Raw genomic sequence first — 20,627 nt, 5'->3', positions numbered from 1 at the left:
AGGCCGTGTGGGTGTCTGAGTATTCCTACTCACTCTCCATAGCAACCAGCCACCATCCCCACAATCCACCACACTCGGGCCAGGGGCTGGAGAACAAAGTGGAACAGCACCGCTTTACGGTTCTAACGCAGCGTGGGAGCAGGTTCTACGCTGCCTGTAGCCTCTCCAGGACTCACAACACGAGGAGACGTATCAGAGCGTCTCCCACACTGCTGTACTCTGCACACAGCGCCAGAGGACAGAGACACAGAGGAGCCCCAGCCCAGGCCGGCCTCGTGGGGTTCCAGGGACCTGGAGATATTTAGTGCAGAAGCTAAAGTAGGTTAAGTCGATTTGGGCCTCACAACATATGACGCAGATCTCAGTCCTGTGCCCAAGTCGTTCTAATAATCCTTCCTCCTAACAAGCTGTCACTTCCAATCACTGCTCCATCAATATCAATATTGTCCCCGAAGGACTGGAATGTCAGAGGAATTCAGAAATCACGGTTTCCCGTTGCTCAGTGGGTCTTGGGCAGCGGCGATCAATCCGACAACGGGAACGCTTAAAGGAATGGAATCTGAATGGAATCCGCCCACTATCTACGACCACGGACTGACAGTCAGACACGAAGCGCTCCAGTCTGTCGCCAGCAGATCGTCGCTCTATCACCAGGGACGCACTAATGGAGGGAGCTGGAGCTCAATGTAGACAACTTCCTTCTAGAGTATAGCAAGTGCTTTACCAATAACAATAGTAATCGAACGGCACCAGACACATGCAGAGAGAGAGAGAGAGAGACAGAGAGACAGACAGACAGACAGACAGACAGACAGACAGACAGACAGACAGACAGACAGACAGACAGACAGACAGACAGACAGACAGACAGACAGACAGACAGACAGACAGACAGACAGACAGACAGACAGACAGACAGACAGACAGACAGACAGACAGACAGACAGACAGACAGACAGACAGACAGACAGACAGACAGACAGACAGACAGACAGACAGACAGACAGACAGACAGACAGACAGACAGACAGACAGACAGACAGACAGACAGACAGACAGACAGACAGACAGACAGACAGACAGACAGACAGACAGACAGACAGACAGACAGACAGACAGACAGACAGAGAGAGAGAGAGAGAGAGAGAGAGAGAGAGAGAGAGAGAGAGAAGGGAGAGGGAGAGAGAGAGAGAGAGAGAGAGAGAGAGAGAGAGAGAGAGAGGCCGGTTCTACATCACCTCAGAGTTGCAGAGGTTGTTTCAGGCCCTCGTGCTGGTTTGAGGGGTCTCTTCAGAACACAAAGTGCTAGACTCTACTGCAGCACCTCTGGATGACACGAAGACCTCGGACATGTCCTAACAACATCGTCTTGTTCAGTGACTTATTCATGTGAGCGGGGAGCGGGTCGAGCAGGTAAGTCACCTGAGGTTAATCATTCGGGGGCCGTTCTCTGATCGCTCCTTGATAAGGGCCAACAACTCAATGATTCCTGATACTTGACCACAAGGCTCTCCTTTACTGCTTGGTGTTAGATAACTTCACAGCTAGAGATCATATGCCTAATGTATAGTGTTTGCCATCTCCATAGCAAGGTCTTCAGCAATTATCAATGAATTACACCCAGCAATCAAGCACGACATCCTTCCAATTACTGGGTGTTGGAATGGTGATCAGGACCGACTCACGGTCATGGCGCTGAGTGAAGCCTTCTACCAAACCAATCCACACTACAGTGTGGTAGTTCATGATGTCCCTCAAGGGGTCTTCAGCCAGACAACAAACCCCCGGTCCAGTTTGTCAGAATCCTGTGGACGACTACCCTGAGCTTGACCCGTTGATGCGAGCTTCTCTCACCGGGGTTTCTAAACGACCCATCGCGCAGCGGGGTGGTAGGGACCGGTGAACCACGGCGGCCTGGAATGTACAGCGACTGCAGCCGGCTCCGTCCCCTGAGGGCTGCTGGGACCACGGGTCAGCCAGTTCAGCGCAGTATGGAATTCATAAGCTACGGGCCCGCCGGCGGCAGGCTAATGCGCGGGGCTGAGACGAGTTCCTTCAGAAGCCTGGTCCATGTCTTCTCTTTCCCTCTCTTTAACGCTCTCTCTCTCACGTCAGCGTTTATCAGGAGGAGGTCAGGGGGATCGCTGCCGACAAGATGGTTCATAATGTACTTTGACTCGACCCTCTTTATTGTGTCAAGTGCAGGTGAGCGATTTCAGAGTGGGCTGGTGTATACATAATGCATGGAGGATATGTTCACATCCCGAGGGAGGCTCGGAGTACACCTGTAAGCAGAGCGCTGGTATGGGGTCGAGGTGGACCCAGGCTGCAGCTCCGTGATGCAATGGAAAACTAGAAAGTAGCGTTTCACCGAGGGGGGGTCCCAGCCTCCATAGGAGAAAACAACTCCTGTGTTGACCAGTTCCACCGCATGCACCCCCACTCACACACACACACACACACACACACACACACACACACACACACACACACACACACACACACACACACACACACACACACACACACACACACACACACACACACACACACAAACTCACACACACAAACAAACACACAAACACTCACATATGCAAACACAACAAATGAGTCATCATTATTATTATTATCACGTTATTATCTTAAATCAAACATACACACACACACACACACTCACAGACATGCATACACACACATACACACAAACACTCACATATGCAAAGAGAACAAATGAATCATCATTATTATCATTTCACTGCCACTGTAATGGATCCCAGCCCTATTCTGAGGGCCCTGCATGGAGCTGACCTATCAGCAGCTCAGGCCGGCAGAGAGCTGTGTGTCAGCCCATTGGCTCATCCTGTCTCACCGTCACCCCGCAGCACTTTAACCGTCTCATCGAGGGTCCATGACGGGGCTCCAGAGCTACCGAGGCAGGGCTGTTAGTCTGAGAGAGCTTCTGAACCCCAGATGGTCCCCAGGGGGTCCCCAGAGCTTCGTCCCCCTGGACCAGAAACTTCCAGAGAACTAGAGTAGCACCGCCGTGGCCCAGTGCAGCAAGACGGAGCGGAAAGTATCAGGACCGCCGGGGAATAGGGGGCCGCAGCCCCCCTGACCCAGCACAGAGACACAGGGAGGAGGAAGGAGCTTACCCGAGCCAGCGCGGGTGGAGCAGGTTGGGCAGGTGCAGCGGGAGTCTCCTGCCTCGGGGCGATCAGCGGCTCATAGCAGCGCTCCAGTCCTCCCCCAGCGGTCCGCTCGCTCTCTCTCTCTCTCTCTCTCTCTCTCTGCTCGCCCGCTCTCCTCCGCTATTCCACTCAGTGTCCTGCTGTACCCCTCCTCCTCCTCGTCCTCTTCCTCGCTCAAACACTCCGCTCCTCGCACTCTGGATTGCAGCAGGGGCTGGAGCGTGTGCTCCGTCTCCTCCTCCTCCTCCTCCTCCTCCTCCACCAGCGTCCAGCGGCAGAAGGCTCTGGTGGTGCGAGGCTCGGCCAGGCGGCAGACAGCAGCAGAGTCTCAGCTGAATGCAGTATTGATGGAGTTGCTTGTGGGGATGCTAACACAGCACGAATTCTCTCTGCTCTCTGCTCTCTCTCTCCCTCTCCCTCCCTCTCCCTCTCCCTCCCTCTCTCTCTCCCTATACTCCCACCCTGTTCTGTGTGCCTCTCTCAGCCTTTCCTCCCTCTCTCTCTCTCTCTCCCTCTCTCTCTCCCTCTCTCTCTCTCTCTCTCTCTCTCTCCCCCTCTCTCTCTCTCTCTCTCTCTCTCTCTCTCTCTCCCTCTCCCTCCCTCTCCCTCTCTATACTCCCACCCTGTTCTGTGTGCCTCTCTCACCCTTTCCTCCCTCTCTCTCTCTCTCTCTCTCTCTCTCTCTCTCTCTCCCTCTCCCTCTCTCTCCCACCCTGTTCTGTGTGCCTCCCTCAGCCTTTCCTCCCTCTCTCTCTCTCTCTCTCCCTCTCTCTCTCTCTCTCCCTCTCCCTCTCTCTCCCACCCTGTTCTGTGTGCCTCCCTCAGCCTTTCCTCCCTCTCTCTTTCTCGCTGCACTCTCTCCAGTCCACACTCTCTTCTGCCCTCTTTCCAGTTCACTCTCCCCTCCCAGTCCCTCGCTCTCCCTCTCTCTCTCTCTCTCTCCCTCCCTCTGTCCCACTCCCTCTCCCTCTCCCTCTCTCTGACTCTCACTCTCTCTCCCCCCCCCCCCCCCTTTGCAAACACCCCTTTATTTGATCCTACTTTCTCTTCAGACCTTTTCCTCCTTCAGATGCTAAACACCTGACGGGCCGGTCCAGCCTGATCAAAGCCTGACACCAGCCCCCCAGCTGGGCTGTCTGCACCGCCTGCGGCCCCTGACTGCCTGGCTGGCTGTCTGTTCCCCCACTGACTGCCTGGCTGGCTGTCTGTTCCCCCACTGACTGCCTGGCTGGCTGTCTGTTCCCCCACTGACTGCCTGGCTGGCTGTCTGTTCCCCCACTGACTGCCTGGCTGGCTGTCTGTTCCAGCAGGATTACAGGCCTCCATGAGCGACTGCACACATTTTACGGCGCACATTCCCTGCTGTAATTACTTGAAAGCTTTTGTTGTTCCAAGGCGACGCAGAGAGCTGGCTAATCAAACCGGAATCGTTCAGTTCTTTGGGGTTTGCTGCAGTATTACGGCCAATGTGAGATAGTGAGCTCTTTCACTGAGCAACACTGTGGGAAATGTGAGGACCGGGTCAATAGACCTGATGGGCTTGCAGTTTCTGGTATTCTTGTGTGGGTGTGTGAACTCACCCTGCATTGCTTGAACTTTGAGAGGCTAGGTGGGTTTGGAAGGGAAATGAAGGGAAAATTATCTGCATATTTTATATGGAAGGCTTTCGTACACATAGCGATAGAATATATATATATGCAACTGTATGTCAAGTGCTTGAAGGACAGTGATTTAAAGTAGTAGTGATATAAATTGCATTTATTACGTTTCTCAATTGGTTGATTTATTGAGGATCAACAAATAATGTGAATCGCAAAATCCCTTTTTGTTCCATGATTGGTTGGACCTTTCTCATGTAGGAGCTGCTCACTGTACCCTCAACTGGCCACTACTGGCCACTGCGAGCCACTGCAGAACACTGCAGGCCACGACTGGCCACTACTGGCTACTGCAAGTCACTGCAGGCCACTGCAGGCCATGACAGGCCACTGCACCCTCTACTTGTCACTGCTGGACAGTGCCGGTCTCTACTGGCCACTGCAGGTCACTGCTGGCCACTTCTCTTTCCCTCTTTTTAATGCTCACTCTCTCTCTCTGGCTCGAGTTCCAACTGCTCAACTTGTGCCCTACACAGTGCCCTAGATAACACTAGTGTAGAACTGATGCACACTTATCGCCTCATCGATCCTATATCCCTTGATGAACTGTGGATCTCACTCTCATGGGATTGGTCCAATAGAGAGCAGATTCACCGGGTGGATTTCCAATGCATGTCTAGTGAACCCCAGCCTGTGTATCTCTGTCTCCTGGGAACTTGGGTACTGTGATACTGTGTATTTGGGTTGTTTCTGGGTATACTGGATACTGGGGGTATAGTGGATACTGGGGGTTTACTGGATACTGGGGGTACGCCAGAGTCTGCCGAAACATGCTGACAGTGACCCTAGCCTGGTCTGTTAGTGTTCTGTTGTTGTTCTTACTCTGACACACAAGAACACACTGAACAGAACACTCTACACAACTAGTTTAGTAATGAATCATCTGCAAAGACTGAAAGAGAGGTGGAGAGAGAGAGAGGGAGGAGTGGGAGCAAGAGAGAGGAAGAGAGAGAGAGAGAGAGAGAGAGAGAGAGAGAGAGAGAGAGAGAGAGGAGTGGGAGCAAGAGAGAGAGAGGGAGGAAGAGAGAGAGAGGGGGTGAGAGAGAGAGAGAGAGAGGAGTGGGAGCAAGAGAGGGAGGGAGGGAGAGAGAGAGGGGGGGTGAGGGAGAGAGAGAGAGGAGTGGGAGCAAGAGAGAGGAAGAAAGGGAGAGAGAGGGGGGGTGAGAGGGAGAGAGAGTATTTCATCACTGGTTCAAATGATTGCAGTACTTTAATCAGCCATAAGAGGAAAATAGGCTGAGTGTATTTAAGGCTGAGTGCAGGACAAAGTGTGTAAATCTGTCATTGTCTTGGAAAAAGTCTAAACATTATTTTCAGCAGATGGTAGAGGAACTAAGGCCTCACAGAAGAAGACTAATCAGGAGATGGTCAATCCAGTTATCACATGGTACCACAAGACCTTGTGTGACCTTTACAGTCCACACAAGAACCTCCATGGGAACGACCGTTACCTGAGTCATCAGGTGTGTCCCGGAGGGAGGGGTCGGTCTCATGATCTCATGGTATTAAACGTCAGCGCTGTTATCTCATGCTCCATTCCTGGGGAGAGGACTTCTCTTTATGAAAGCACTCACATGACATGACACACTGCTATAGGTTCATGGAGGTTTTATTTTAGAGCAAATTTTGATCATTTATTCCATTTGATGCATTTTAGTTTACGATGCAATGGAGCAAAATAGTTTACAATCTGGTTCTTTATGCGGGAATAAGCACAAAAACTACTGAGATATGATTGTTGGACCACGACCAACCCTAAGAAACCATCAGTCAAACCTGCCAAAGCATCTTTCAACAGCCTCCCTATTCTTATACTGAAAGAGGTTTGGCAGATCTGCACGACCTCAGTCGTCTGAAAGGTTAACAAACATTTAACAAGCTACAAATCCAGCAAAATCACGTCCGACCAAAAGACGTGCGATGTTCAAAAACGGTCTCTCCTCGTCCCGTTCCTCAGTTCCCAAACGGGAAAGTGTTCCCGTCTCCAGTCAGGTGTTTACGGAGCGTCGGGATGAGGAGGGCTCTCCTTTCCTCTCATAGGACCTCCGTCTTCAGGTAGTGCTTCGCCCTGCGGCTCACCTGGGGGCTGCTGGGGGGGCTAGGGGTTCGGGACTCAAAGTCCGCCATGCACACCCCCACGAAGAAGAGGGTCCCCCCGATGATCAGCGCCAGACCCCCGAACCAGCCGGAGAACATGGCCTCGCCGAACTCCCAGCGCGGCACCACGTCGGGCAGGTTGTCGTCCCAGAACTCCACCACCGTGCTGTAGGCCACGATGGACACGGGGGCCAGGGTGGCCAGCCCCGACAGCCAGCTGAGCCCCCCGCTGAGCAGCAGCAGCCCCCGCCGCAGCCCGGGCCGGCCCCGGCACACCTCCACCCCCTCCATGGCCAGGAGGGCCACGGGCACGGCCAGGGCCCCCGTCGCCAGGGAGGCCAGCATGAGCACCCGGGACGCCTGCAGGTCCCCGGGCAGCCCCAGGGTCGACTCATAGGCCTTGCACTGCACGCCCACCTCCTCCGTGAAGACGCACATGTGCCACAGGCCCGAGTAGTAGTTCTCCACCTCGTTGAGCTCCGAGTTCATGGTCTTCCACAGCGGGATGAAGGCCGTGATCAGGGAGGTCACCAGCCCCCCGAAGGTCACGAACAGGGCGGTCCTCTGCATCACCTTGGTGGTCAGGAACACCATCGTCTCCGAGCCGCTGGCCGCTGCGATGCACCAGAAGGTCCCTCTTCCCTCGCGTCCCGGCTGCCTCTGGCGGGGTCCGTGCCACGAGGCGGAGCGTTGTAGCGCCCGCCCCCCCGCGCCTCAGACCCCGGCCGCCGTCTCATCCCTACCTTAATAAAGTGCACCTGATTACAGGGAGATAGAGCGCGCCCAGGGCTTTACAAGAGGCACACTGTTGTTTTTTTCCTCGGTGATAAATATCATCGCCGTGCACAATGAAGTCTCTTTTTGGACGAAACCGGATCCGCACGGTGGGATTCTGGGCCCAGTGCGCCTCAGCTTTAAATGAAGGAAACATGAGCAGGGTGCACATAGCCCAGGAACAAACACGACCTCTGACCTCCTAAAGCATCGCTGTTCACCGTACATCCATGCCCGTCTTCTGAGGTTTTAATTACGTTGGAGGAAACGGTTTGGGCGGATGTCAGAGGTTAAGGTGTCATTAAGACTTCTTTCAGAGTCGACTCCGGGCCAAAGCCAGAGTCCTGCCAAGAGTCTCGAGTGTCGAGGCCCTGAAAGGCGTCTTGTGTTCTCAGCATCACCGCCGGCTGCAGAGTCCAACACTTGCTGCTGCTCCGCAGGTCTCCGAAGATCTAGACGTTCAGCTGGCAGCCAGCGGGAAACCCGAAGCCGAACCGGAGTCTCCTGCTCCGTCTTTAATTCACTCGTGTTTAACTAAATGTTCTGATGAAATCACTGGGCTCCAGACATGTGAGGGGAAGTGTTGGGCTTGTTTCCCGATCGCCCGGCCTCACAGCGGCAGGTTGAACGTGGCCTCACGCTGGAGCTTCAGCACTAAAGACGGCTTCAGATGCACGGCCTGCCAGTGGATTGTGAAGGCCACCTGTGAGGGATAATGAGGGGCTTTGTCACTGCAGGCAGAGTCCCCTGCGGTCCTGTCTTAGATGGACTGAGCAGAACAGACACCAGCACACAGACAGCAGTCACTTAACCAAGAGGTTTATTAAGGCTTTAAATACATCGGGCTCTTGGAGGGGATAAAGTTGTAACTACATCCCATATGATACAGGCTGAGCGAGCTAAAGGGCTCCTAGTGGTTATTAGGACGACAGTGGACGTGTGCCTTTGTCAAACATTCATCAAAAACAGCAATGGCTTAAAGACAAAGACTGCAGACACATCATCGTTTACAGCGTCTACAAGTCATATTAAATCCTTCCATGTTAAACAATGACAAGATCACTTATTCAACCAACACTTTTCCTGACGGTTAACTTGGTATAATGCAGTTAGTACTCACAGTACATCACATACTCCCCATGGAACGGAGTAGAATACAATGGCTATATGGAGGAATACATGGCTACAGAGGAGTACTTTGGATGGAACCGCGTTCAGCTATACACTCTACAGGTTCACTCATCCTGCCTCGTCAGTACAACGAGGACGCGGTCCCTGTGGTGACGGATCTCCGGTACGAAGGAGAGCCATCGTCTCAGAAGACGCTGACGGAGTTGACATGCAAGGTCCAGCAAACGAACCAATCAGAACCGAGCCAGTGAGGCCGGGCTGGGGGCCCGGTGGGGGCCCGCTGGGGGCCCGGTCCTAAATGTCGGGGCCCATCTCGGCACACTGTTTGTCTGATATGTGCGTGGCCAGCGACTCGATGATGTCCAGCAGCAGCAGCTGGCTCAGAGACCGCAGGTTAGGCAGCTTGGATACCTTCAACGGAGAGGGGGGGGGGGGGGAGGAGGAGGGGGGAGGGCGAGGGTGAGGAGAAGGAGAGAATGAGAGGGGAGGAAGGGGAGGGGAGAGAGAATGAGAGGAGAAGAGGAGAGGGGGAGGGGAGGGGAGAGAGAATGAGAGGAGAGGGGGAGAGAATGAGAGGGGAGGTAGAGAATGAGAGGGGAGGTAGAGAATGAGAGGGGAGGTATAGAGTGAGAGGGGAGAGAGAATGAGAGGGGAGGTAGAGAGTGAGAGGGGAGGTAGAGAATGAGAGGGGAGGTAGAGAGTGAGAGGGGAGGTAGAGAATGAGAGGGGAGGTAGAGAGTGAGAGGGGAGGTAGAGAATGAGAGGGGAGGTAGAGAGTGAGAGGGGAGAGAGAATGAGAGGGGAGGTAGAGAGTGAGAGGGGAGGTAGAGAGTGAGAGGGGAGGTAGAGAATGAGAGGGGAGGTATAGAGTGAGAGGGGAGAGAGAGAGTGAGAGGGGAGGTAGAGAGTGAGAGGGGAGGTAGAGAATGAGAGGGGAGGGGGAGAATGAGAGGGGAGGGGGAGGTAGAGAATGAGAGGGGAGGTAGAGGAATGAGAGGGGAGGGTAGAGAGTGAGAGGGGAGGTAGAGAGTGAGAGGGGAGGTAGAGAGTGAGAGGGGAGGTAGAGAATGAGAGGGGAGGTAGAGAGTGAGAGGGGAGGTAGAGAGTGAGAGGGGAGGTAGAGAGTGAGAGGGGAGGTAGAGAGTGAGAGGGAGTAGAGAGTGAGAGGGGAGGTAGAGAGTGAGAGGGGAGGTAGAGAGTGAGAGGGGAGGTAGAGAGTGAGAGGGGAGGTAGAGAGTGAGAGGGGTGGGAGGGGAGGAAAAAAAAGGCCATAAATGAACATAATAGTAAGGTGAGGCGTTACCAAATCAAGTCCAGCCTGCTGAGGGGAGCTAACGCAATAAAACCAAACAGAAGCAACACATGAAGATAGAGCAACAGAACAAACACAACACATAAAGATTAAGCAGCGTAAAAGAATAGAACCAACGTGCAGCAAACCAAAGGAAGGTTTTCTTTTAACTCTTGAACGGTTCCAGGAGGGTGGGGGGGAGGGGGTTGCAGGCGCTCTCATTGGTCGGTTTCCTCTCCGGCCCCCCGCCCCGGGGAGGGGCCTGCTTGTTCAGCCGGTCCTCGGGTCAACATTCTGCTCTCCCATGCGGGAGGCTCGGGGCCCCTAGGGGGGCTCGGGGCCCCTAGGGGGCCAGCCCAGCTGCAGCCAGGGGGCAGCACAGTGCCAGGGCCCCAGACACCAGCCCACCCACCTTGATGAACTGGTGCACGATGATGTGCAGGCAGTGCTTCTTCATGTCCAGGGCCTGGGTCTTATCGGCCGCCTCCAGGATCTGAGAGGGGGAGAGGGGTGTTAACAGAGGGAGGAGGGAGGGAGGGAGACAGACAGAACGACAGAACGACAGACAGACAGACAGACAGACAGACAGACAGACAGACAGACAGACAGACAGACAGACAGACAAGACAGACAAGACAGACAAGACAGACAAGACAGACAAGACAGACCTGCAGGACGTTCTCCACCGTGACGTTCATCTCCAGGTTCTGCTTGCAGTAGGCCTGCAGCCGGTTGTTGGAGAAGCCGTAGTAGTACGGCGCCGAGAACAGATAGCTGACCAGGAGTTAGGGAGGAAGACACTCAGAGAGAGACGCTCAGAAGAGAACCTTTAGATCAGGGGTGCCCAACCTTTTTTGACCCAAGATCTACTTTTCAAGTAGCCAACCTCCCGAGATCTACCAGCAAACCTACCTTCAAGCCAGGGGGGGGGGGGGGGGGGGGGGGGGGGGTAGAGAACAATTGTTGACGGGGGGGGGGGGGGGGGGGGGGGTTGTATCGTGAACCTACGGACTTCAGTGGGGGTTTCATTCCGTCTGCGCACGGCACCTTCTCAACGATAATCAATAATCTTCCTCCAACTCAGGTGTGAAATGGTAGGTCTTAGCTTTGTTTCCCCTCAGCCATGCAACGTTAGGAGTGTGTAACTACTGTTGACGGCTTTCAACTGCTGTTAACAGCACATGCGCTACCGCGCGTATATGTCCCGCGCAAATTTAATTTCATTAAAAATAAAAATAAAAAATAAAAAAAAAATTTTTTTTTTTTTTTTTCTTCACCCCTCGCGATCGACTTGGGATCTGTCGGCGATCTACTGGTAGACCGCGATCGACTGGTTGGGCACCCCTGCTTTAGATCAACTCAAGACTCACTTGTTCACTTAGACTCTGCAGGGCCTCCACCCTTGTTGTACGTCCTGGCACTTAAAACAGTACTCAGCGTTGTGTAGCGTCTGATCCTAGCCGTCTCTGTTGTACACGGGGCATGGGTTAACCTAGTGATTGTAAGTGCATTCCACTTTGTTCTACGAACATCATTACTGTACCCACAGAGATATATTGTTGTTTCTCTTTCTGACAAATGGACTTATTGTAAGACGCTTTTGATAAAAGCGTCTGCTAAATACTCGAGGTGTAAATGTTTAAATCAATCATCTGGATCACAACACTGATCGTTGACAGACGGGTCCGAACACAAAACAAACCTGAACCAGAAGCTGATGAAGGAGGACTGAACGGGTCACTGAGGGCCTCATAAGAGGCTGAGGTGTAAGGTGAAGGAGCACTGAGGGCCTCATAAGGGGCTGAGGTGTAAGGTGAAGGAGCACTGAGGGCCTCATAAGAGGCTGAGGTGTAAGGTGAAGGAGCACTGAGGGCCTCATAAGGGGCTGAGGTGTAAGGTGAAGGAGCACTGAGGGCCTCATAAGGGGCTGAGGGTAAGGTGAAGGAGCACTGAGGGCCTCATACGAGGCTGAGGTGTAAGGTGAAGGAGCACTGAGGGCCTCACAAGGGGCTGAGGTGTAGCGTGCAGCAGGAGTGGGGAGGATACAGGGAGTCCTCCGGGGGCATGTTGACGTCCCCGTAGTAGATGTAGCGCAGCATGGACTCAAAGGCCTGCTTACTGGGGACCATCTCCCCGATGGAGATGTTGACCTGGCCGTCCACAGGCATGAAGGAGCGGAACATGGCCTCGAAGTAACTGAGGGCACACACACACACACACACACACACACACCCACACACACACACACACACACACACACACCCACACACACACACACACCACACACACACCACACACACACACACACACACACACACACACACACACACGTCAGAAGAAAGAGAAACGACATTCCATCGCTGAACCAATACATCAACATATCACACACACAAATACAAGAATCCGTCTGACGCAGCAGCAGCTCAGGAGGTAGAGCGGGTTGACCGGCTGCTGGTTCGATCCCCAGAGTGTGGAGGTGTCCCTGAGCGAGACGCCTCACCCTCACTGCTCCTGACCCGCCGGCTGTCGCCCTGCGTGGCTGACTCCGCCGTCGGTGAGTGAATGTGTGCATGAACGGGTGAATGTCCGACATCATGACCATGTGACCAGATGCATCCTGTATCGACGGCCCACCTGGAGCGGGCGGCCAGTATGACCTGGTGGGCGGGGCGGGGGTGGCCGTCCAGCAGCAGCACGATGTCACAGAAGTCCAGGCCGCCCCCCTCCAGGTAGGCCTTCATGTCCTGCACCAGGGAGGTGCCGATGTCCACAGGCTGGTCCGAGTACAGCCGCAGGGGGGGCTGCTGTTTGCGCCGCACGATCTCCACGATGAGCTGCGTGCTCAGCCGCTCAAACTCCTTGGTCATGATGACCTGGTTGAAGTGGGACTCCTTCACCACGAAGTTCAGGCAGTGCTCCTGGAGGGGGGGGGGGGGGTTAGGGTTAGCTGAGTGTCGAGGTGTGATGTAAACGTGAATGAAGGCCGGCCCGGCAGTACCTTGAGCTGGTCCAGCTGCAGCTTGTTGGCGTTCTCACACACGCTGAGCACGTTCTGCAGGTCCACCGACGCCTCGATGTACTGCACACACAGCTGCTCCAGACGGGCCAGCTGGAAGCTCAGCGCCAGCTTGTACACGTCCATGATGAGCAGCACGTCCTGGACGTGGCCTGAGACAGGGACGACACACACTGCTATCAGCCTGGGACCCAGAGCAGGTTCCCCCTGGTCCCCTTACCGACTGGGACCCAGACCAGGTTCCCCCTGGTCCCCTTACCGACTGGGACCCAGACCAGGTTCCCCCTGGTCCCCCTTACCGACTGGGACCCAGACCAGGTTCCCCCTGGTCCCCTTACCGACTGGGACCCAGACCAGGTTCCCCCTGGTCCCCTTACCGACTGGGACCCAGACCAGGTTCCCCCTGGTCCCCTTACCGACTGGGACCCAGAACAGGTTCCCCCTGGTCCCCTTACCGACTGGGACCCAGAACAGGTTCCCCCTGGTCCCCTTACCGACTGGGACCTAGACAGGTCGAGTTACTGGTCAGTGAGTGAGTGAGTGAGTGAGTGAGTGAGTGAGTGAGTGAGTGAGTGAGTGAGTGAGTGAGTGAGTGAGTGAGTGAGTGAGTGAGTGAGTGAGTGAGTGAGTGAGTGAGTGAGTGACTGACTGACTGACTGACTGACTGACTGACTGACTGACTGACTGACTGACTGATGATGACTGACTGACTGACTGACTGACTGACTGACTGACTGACTGACTGACTGACTGACTGACTGACTGACTGACTGACTGACTGACTGACGGGCCAGTGAGTGACTGACTGACTGACTGACTGGCCAGTGACTGACTGACTGACTGACTGGCCAGTGAGTGACTGACTGACTGACTGGCCAGTGAGTGAGTGACTGACTGACTGACTGACTGACTGACTGACTGGCCAGTGAGTGACTGACTGACTGACTGACTGGCCAGTGAGTGAGTGAGTGAGTGAGTGAGTGAGTGAGTGAGTGAGTGAGTGACTGACTGACTGACTGACTGGCCAGTGAGTGAGTGACTGACTGACTGACTGACTGGCCAGTGAGTGAGTGAGTGAGTGAGTGAGTGAGTGACTGACTGACTGACTGACTGACTGACTGACTGACTGACTGACTGACTGACTGACCTCTGCGGGGGTACTGGATCTTGTCCGTGTAGAGGAACTGCATGAGCACCCTGAAGGGCTGGGGCTCCGCCTCCCGAATGGAGACCTCCAGGTTGGGGGTCCCCGAGGGCTTCACCGCCGGGACCTCCCAGGGGCCCGCGGACCCCTCCTCCGCCTCCTCCCCGCTCTCCTGCTTGGCCTTCTGCACACACAGCACGCCGCAGCGTCAGCCAACGCGCCGCCTACAGTCCAGGCTCAGTTAATACAGTAACCTTTAGGGACACCGGGGGTCCCTCCTTCACAGTGGCGAGCATACACTATAAACAACCTCTACCGCAGTGACCCATCAGGTCAGCTCAGTTCACTGCGTACAGGGCCACAGGGCCACAGGGCCACAGGGCCACAGGGGCACTGGAATCCTTGTGCGGTTCACTCAGTCAATGATATTTAAAATGAAAATAGTACATAATATTAAAACACATGGTACAACAGTCCACAGAGAGGGTCCACATTCTAATAAATATACTAATAAGATAAGTATGCAGTGCACAGAGGAGGAGCCGCACCTGTCTCTGCCGGTCCCGAGCCTGCAGGATCTTCCTCCTCAGCCACTGGCACCGGGCCGTCACTATGGCGATGTGGCCGAGGACTCTCTCCTCCCGCTACAGAGGACCGCTCATCATTAGCATTCTGCGGCTCTGAGGTAGACGCTCGCGAGTCACAGTGGAGACTATACGTGTTGCTACCTGCAGGTTGCAACAAGCTAACTCCAAGACTGGTTAATATGCCTTAACTACAAGACCCTTTTTCAAGATTGTACACTTAAATGACGTCTAAATAAATCAGGTTACTATTCAGTACCTGTGATGACCTCATTCATTACAGCGCTAAGACCTTTGTTAGACCTTGTTGTTTATGTGGATATTCTAATAAATCCATAACCTTGCAACTTTTCAATTATTAATGTAAACATAAACACAAAAAATATAATGATAATGGTAGTTATGAGATAAAAATATAATTTAATACCAAAGTCTTGGAAACGCATATAAATCGTCCATCCATAAAGTTCCAACCACAACCCACAAAACATTAGCCCTATGAAACTAAACGCGAGACTTTTTGATACCTTTTAAAGCCCCGTGTGTAACATTTGTGAATTGTCAATATGAGGAGCACAGTGTACACGAGGTGGTGCTCACCTCGCCCAGGATGAACTCCACGTCACAGAACTGGCGGTTCTCCCACAGCTTCCCGTAGTCCTCGTGCAGGGTGCACTTTGGGTAGCAGGAGAACTGTGCAGAACAGAAACAGGATCAGGTGCCTTCGAGCCGTGGGAGGCGAGGAAACGAGAGTCTTCTGTGAGATCCATTTTTCTGAGCGCTGATAGCAGTGATGGAGTCGATTGGGTTTACCTGGAACCGGTACATCTCCCCGCTGCGCACGTTGTTATCCACCGTGCCTCCGAAGATGTACATGGCATCGTGGATCACGGCCGCCGCGTGGAACAACCGGCCGCTCGGCATCTGAGGACTCAACCGAACAGAGGCAATGAGACCCAGTGAGGACGCAACAGAACGGAGGACTCCCCTCAGGCAATGAGACCCAGTGAGGACCAACAGAACGGAGGACTCCCCTCAGGCGGGGGGACCCAGTGAGGACGCAACCGAACGGAGGACTCCCCTCAGGCGGGGGGACCCAGTGAGGACGCAGCAGAACAGAGGACTCCCCTCAGGCGGGGGGACCCAGTGAGGACGCAACCGAACGGAGGACTCCCCTCAGGCGGGGGGACCCAGTTGGGAGGACGCAGCAGAACAGAGGACTCCCTCAGGCGGGGGGACCCCAGTGAGGACGCAACCGAACGGAGGACTCCCCTCAGGCAATGAGACCCAGTGAGGACGAAGAGGAGAGGCTGACATAGCTTCTGGATCCGCCAACACAACAACAGCAAACAAACAAACCAAACAAACCATCGTTCACAACACGGGGCCTAAATCTGTGTTGTGAGGGCTCTGGGTCTGTGTTCCACATGTGAGGGCTCTGGGTCCGTGTTCCACATGTGAGGGCTCTGGGTCCGTGTTCCACATGTGAGGGCTCTGGGTCTGTGTTCCACATGTGGGGGCTCTGGGTCTGTGAGGACTCTCGTCTGTGAGGACTCGGTATCTGTGAGGACTCTGGGTCTGTGAGGACTCTGGGTCTGTGAGGACTCTGGGTCTGTGAGGACTCTGGGTCTGTGAAGACTCGGTGTCTGTGAAGACTCGGTGTGTGTGTGAAGACTCGGTGTGTGTGTGAAGACTCGGTGTGTGTGTGAGGACTCGGTGTCTGTGAGGACTCGGTGTCTGTGAGGACTCGGTGTCTGTGAGGACTCGGTGTCTGTGAGGACTCGGTGTCTGTGAGGACTCGGTGTCTGTGAGGACTCGGTGTCTGTGAGGACTCCGTGTGTGTGAGGACTCCGTGTGTGTGAGGACTCCGTGTGTGTGAGGACTCCGTGTCTGTGAGGACTCCGTGTCTGTGAGGACTCGGTGTCTGTGAGGACTCGGTGTCTGTGAGGACTCGTGTCTGTGCTGGCCGGGTGACGGTACTGACCTCGCTGTCCAGGCTGGGGTGGATGACCTCCCAGGACTGGGAGTCCACGTCGTAGCAGTGCAGCTCGTTGGGCAGCGTGTTGTCGGCCACGCCCCCGAACACGTAGAGGTGGCGGTCGAAGGCCACCATGGTGTGGCCGTAACGCCGCTGCGGAGGGGGGGGCGAGCCCCGCAGCAGGTGCTCCGTCGGGATGCGGGTCCACCTGGGGGGGGGGGGGGGGGGGGGACCCAGGGGTTAGCGGGGAGAACCCTTCCTACGGTACTCGTTGACAGGTGTGTGTTTCTGCTTTGACTGATCTCAGCGTAGCTTGGGACCAATGTTTAATTGTGCACCTCTTATTGTTCGTTTGTACTTTCTTTTTCCGACGCGTTTCCACTCACATGTGACCCTTGAACTCGAACTGAAAGAGGTTGTTGGTGATCTTGGCTCCGCTCTGCCCTGAGAACACAAACATCTTGTCCCGGCACACGGCCACGGGGAAGTTGCAGCAGGATGGAGGAATCTCTCCGCTCTGATCCATCTAATGGACCCGAGAGCAGAGAGCACAATGAGGCCATCGTCTTCATCTGCGTTCAAGGAAAACCAAACACTTTGGGAAGACGAAGATGGACAAACTTTTATGCATTTTTTTCCCCAGAGAAACTGATCGGGGGGTTCTGACACATAGTAGAACGTGGCAGAGCCTGAAGGCTTCCTTTAAGAGAACATTAGGTTATGAAGGAGGTGCACTGGCCTCCTCCCAGCAGCCCCCCTGCTCTCTGTCCTGCAGGCTGATGGTCCACATGTCGTTCAACCTGCAGGGGGAGGAAAACACGACAATTGATCCCCTGATTCCTCCTGCTCCCTGGATCACAAGGTGGTGACGGTGGCGTCAGCACAGCTCCCCACCTGGCGTTCCCGTCGTATCCAGCGAATATCCAGAGCTTATCGTCGTAGACGGTGGCTCCATGGGCCGACCTGGCAACCGGGAGGCTGCGAATGAGACGGACAAACGGTAAGAAGGTCATGTCGTTTCAGGGCCCTCATCACAGAACGGGCTGGGTCAGGTCACGCTGACCCAGGTCAAGGGTCAGAACCGGGACCGGACCTGATGCAAGCTGACGGAACCTTCTGGCCTCAGGTCAGAAGGTTTCGGCTCCTCCTCTGCCTTGTGAGATGTGTAGAATAATGTTCTCATGTTATGTTGCACGTTGCTATGGTTACTGTGCATTTAGTCTTTCCTCAGAAACATTGCTAGAACCGGAGCAGTGCTGTTTGAGGCAGATGCAGAGACACGTTTACATCTCTAGACTCGATTACTGCAATGCCAACTCTCTAAAAGTCTCCTAAATACATGGCCTGTATTAAGGGCTTTATAACTACGCTTTACCTGATACTTATTTTATTGTATGATGGTGTCGTTTTGGCCCGGTCTCTCTTGTAAAAGATGCATAATCTCAATGAGTCCAATCTGGTTAATTAGAGTAAATAGTAAAATAATATGGGCTGAGAAATGTCATAATGCGAGAATTAAATAATAAATGTCAGCGTTTAAAAACATAAACAGATCAAACACATGGATTGGTAGAATATAGAATGTATGGCGCCATCGTTACCTGCCCTCAACCTTCCACTCAGTCCACTGCCCCGTAGCGAACTTGTATTCAAAAAGGTCATTCTTGTTTTTTAAGTTGGAATTCGAGTAGATGTCTCCAGTGTAGCCCCCTAGAAGACAACACAGCACAGAGACATTTCAGTGCATTTTCTCTGTTTGTAAGCAAACTGAGACATCACACAAGCGAGCCCAAGGACCTCCACACGATGGAGGAGGGGAACTCACCAAAAACAAACATGCTGCTGCCATAGACGACGGCGGAGTGGTGGTACCGGGGCAGGGGGCCGGGTTCCCGTCGTAAAGGCGCTGAAACCATCATCACAACACATTGCTGTCACAAAATAGCCTTGTGTCGTGTTGGAGTGGAGAGTCGATAGCAGATCAGTGCTACAGAATACTGTCTGTTTAACAAAGAGAAGGCACTCACCGACACCACGAGCAGTCCTTTACATCGAAGCGCAGCAAGTCATTCAGCATGTTCTTCCTGCAGAGAAAGGAGTTAAACACACATGTAAAGTATCGTTACACATGTCAGGATGATCCACATGAACATTCATTAAATAGTGAACGACGCAATAAGTGATCAATTAAGGGGTAGTCCAGCCCCGATGACTAACATGAACTCGACGACCAATCAGAGTGAGGATGGACCTCAGGTGATGAAGGCCATCATGGTTAACTGATATAGAATAGAAACGCTCACCCATTATCTCCCCCAAACACGTAAATGGCATCCCTGTAGGCCACCACGGTGTGTTTGCTGCGCCTGGATGGACGGAGAGGTCAAAGGTCAGAACGCGGCGGGGTGGACCAGCGGCTTGACAGACGGGAGGTGCCGGGCCGTCGGTCGTGTTACCTGGCTCCGACGAACTCGTCGCAGGGCGGCAGCCTCCTCCAGCGGCGGACGGGCTCGAAGGGCCCGAAGTTGAGCGTCAGGTATTCCACGCTGTCGGAGCAGCTGTGGTCGAAGTCGACACTCGGGGCGACTTTGGTGGATTTGCAAGACATCGTCGCCGACAGCGTTTACCCGGACTCTCCTCACAGTCACAGCCTACCTTCACATGGTCCCCGCCCGGGTCGAGGGGTCTCGGACGGAGCAGCGGGGGGCCAGGAGAGGAGAGGAGCTCCACCTTAACTCTGCATTATGACGCCTTAGAGTGGAATGAGCTTAAAGTACTTAGACTAAACACATTGGATGAGGATGCTAATGTGAGCTACGTATGGCTAACTCACTGCTAGCATGTCTGCGGACAGCGGGACGAAGAGCTTCGGGCTTCAGGAGAGTTTCTGCGGGACGTTTGTCTTGTGATTAAAGAGCAGCTAGGCTAAAGCTAGCATAACAAGAGCTGTCTGGATGGACAGACTCGGCCACGCCCCTGGCGACTAATGATTGGTGAATATGGATTGCTGCGTTCGATTCATATGGGAGCTTCCGTAATTACCAACTTCTGACTTAAAATACAATACGTGCAACGACTAATATAAAATCCCGCTCACCACTCTACTGGTAATTACAACTGGGATCTGGGGTCTTTCTGAAAAGGTCCAATGTGTCCGACTAGGCGGTAAACAGAAGTGACTGAAGATCAAAAATAATTCAAACAATTACTTCTAGACATGCTACTTCCTATCATTCAAACGGTTCAAAGGCGCCGATAGAAAAATAAAAGCGGTGCCGTGTCATTAAACGGTGCTCTCAATCTGAAGTTGTCCGTAGCTAATGGGAAGGCTGTGAATCTTTCCTACCGCTTCCATCCATACCGCATGCCTTGAATGCACCATTCGATTCACTTCCTGTCCTGTGACGGACGATGCTGGTGATTCCATTGGCTGCCAGCAGAGCGATTGAGAGATAGGGTTGAGTCATTGAGCTCTGTCATGCTCATCCGTTTATTCTAATGGTTGTTTTGCACTTTAAATAATGTTATGTGTTGTGATTGACTTTTGATGGTCTTGTTTGGTCCTGGAGAAACGTTCTAGTTCAGATATGTTTTGGATAATTTTTTTTAAAATATCTGATGTGCTTCAACAGTTTGTATGACAGTAAAATATTGACATATTTATTATTGGTTATAAGAGTAGTTATGGAGAGAGAGAGTGTGTGTGTGTGTGTGTGTGTGTGTGTGTGTGTGGTGTGCCATTGCAGTTCAAATAATGAAAAAAACT

At 53.5% G+C, this 20,627-nt stretch overlaps 2 protein-coding genes across 2 annotated transcripts; both read right to left on the bottom strand.

The window, feature by feature from the left end:
• Window positions 1-6,454: 6,454 nt before the first annotated feature.
• On the bottom strand, window positions 6,455-7,537 carry cldn26 (claudin 26). Its single transcript, XM_056601743.1, has one exon. It carries the CDS (start codon window positions 7,535-7,537, stop codon window positions 6,881-6,883), a length of 657 nt encoding a protein of 218 aa, XP_056457718.1. The 3' UTR covers window positions 6,455-6,880.
• Window positions 7,538-8,082: 545 nt separating this feature from the next.
• On the bottom strand, window positions 8,083-20,237 carry lztr1 (leucine zipper like post translational regulator 1). The gene is given in 20 exon segments (XM_056601733.1): window positions 8,083-9,259; window positions 10,552-10,632; window positions 10,808-10,913; window positions 12,186-12,335; window positions 12,774-13,057; window positions 13,138-13,307; window positions 14,303-14,483; window positions 14,848-14,943; window positions 15,484-15,576; window positions 15,697-15,807; window positions 16,868-17,069; window positions 17,248-17,387; window positions 17,601-17,661; window positions 17,756-17,839; window positions 18,463-18,571; window positions 18,687-18,747; window positions 18,749-18,767; window positions 18,889-18,945; window positions 19,165-19,227; window positions 19,318-20,237. Coding segments are annotated over 20 exon segments (2,337 nt in total). The 5' UTR covers window positions 19,470-20,237; the 3' UTR covers window positions 8,083-9,142.
• Between the last annotated feature and the right edge of the window lie 390 nt (window positions 20,238-20,627).

Source organism: Gadus chalcogrammus, chromosome 11 (genome assembly GCF_026213295.1).
Source record: "Gadus chalcogrammus isolate NIFS_2021 chromosome 11, NIFS_Gcha_1.0, whole genome shotgun sequence".
Lineage (NCBI taxonomy): Eukaryota > Metazoa > Chordata > Actinopteri > Gadiformes > Gadidae > Gadus > Gadus chalcogrammus.
The sequence above is the reverse complement of the archived record's forward strand: the minus strand, read 5'-3'. Positions and strand labels throughout refer to the sequence as shown.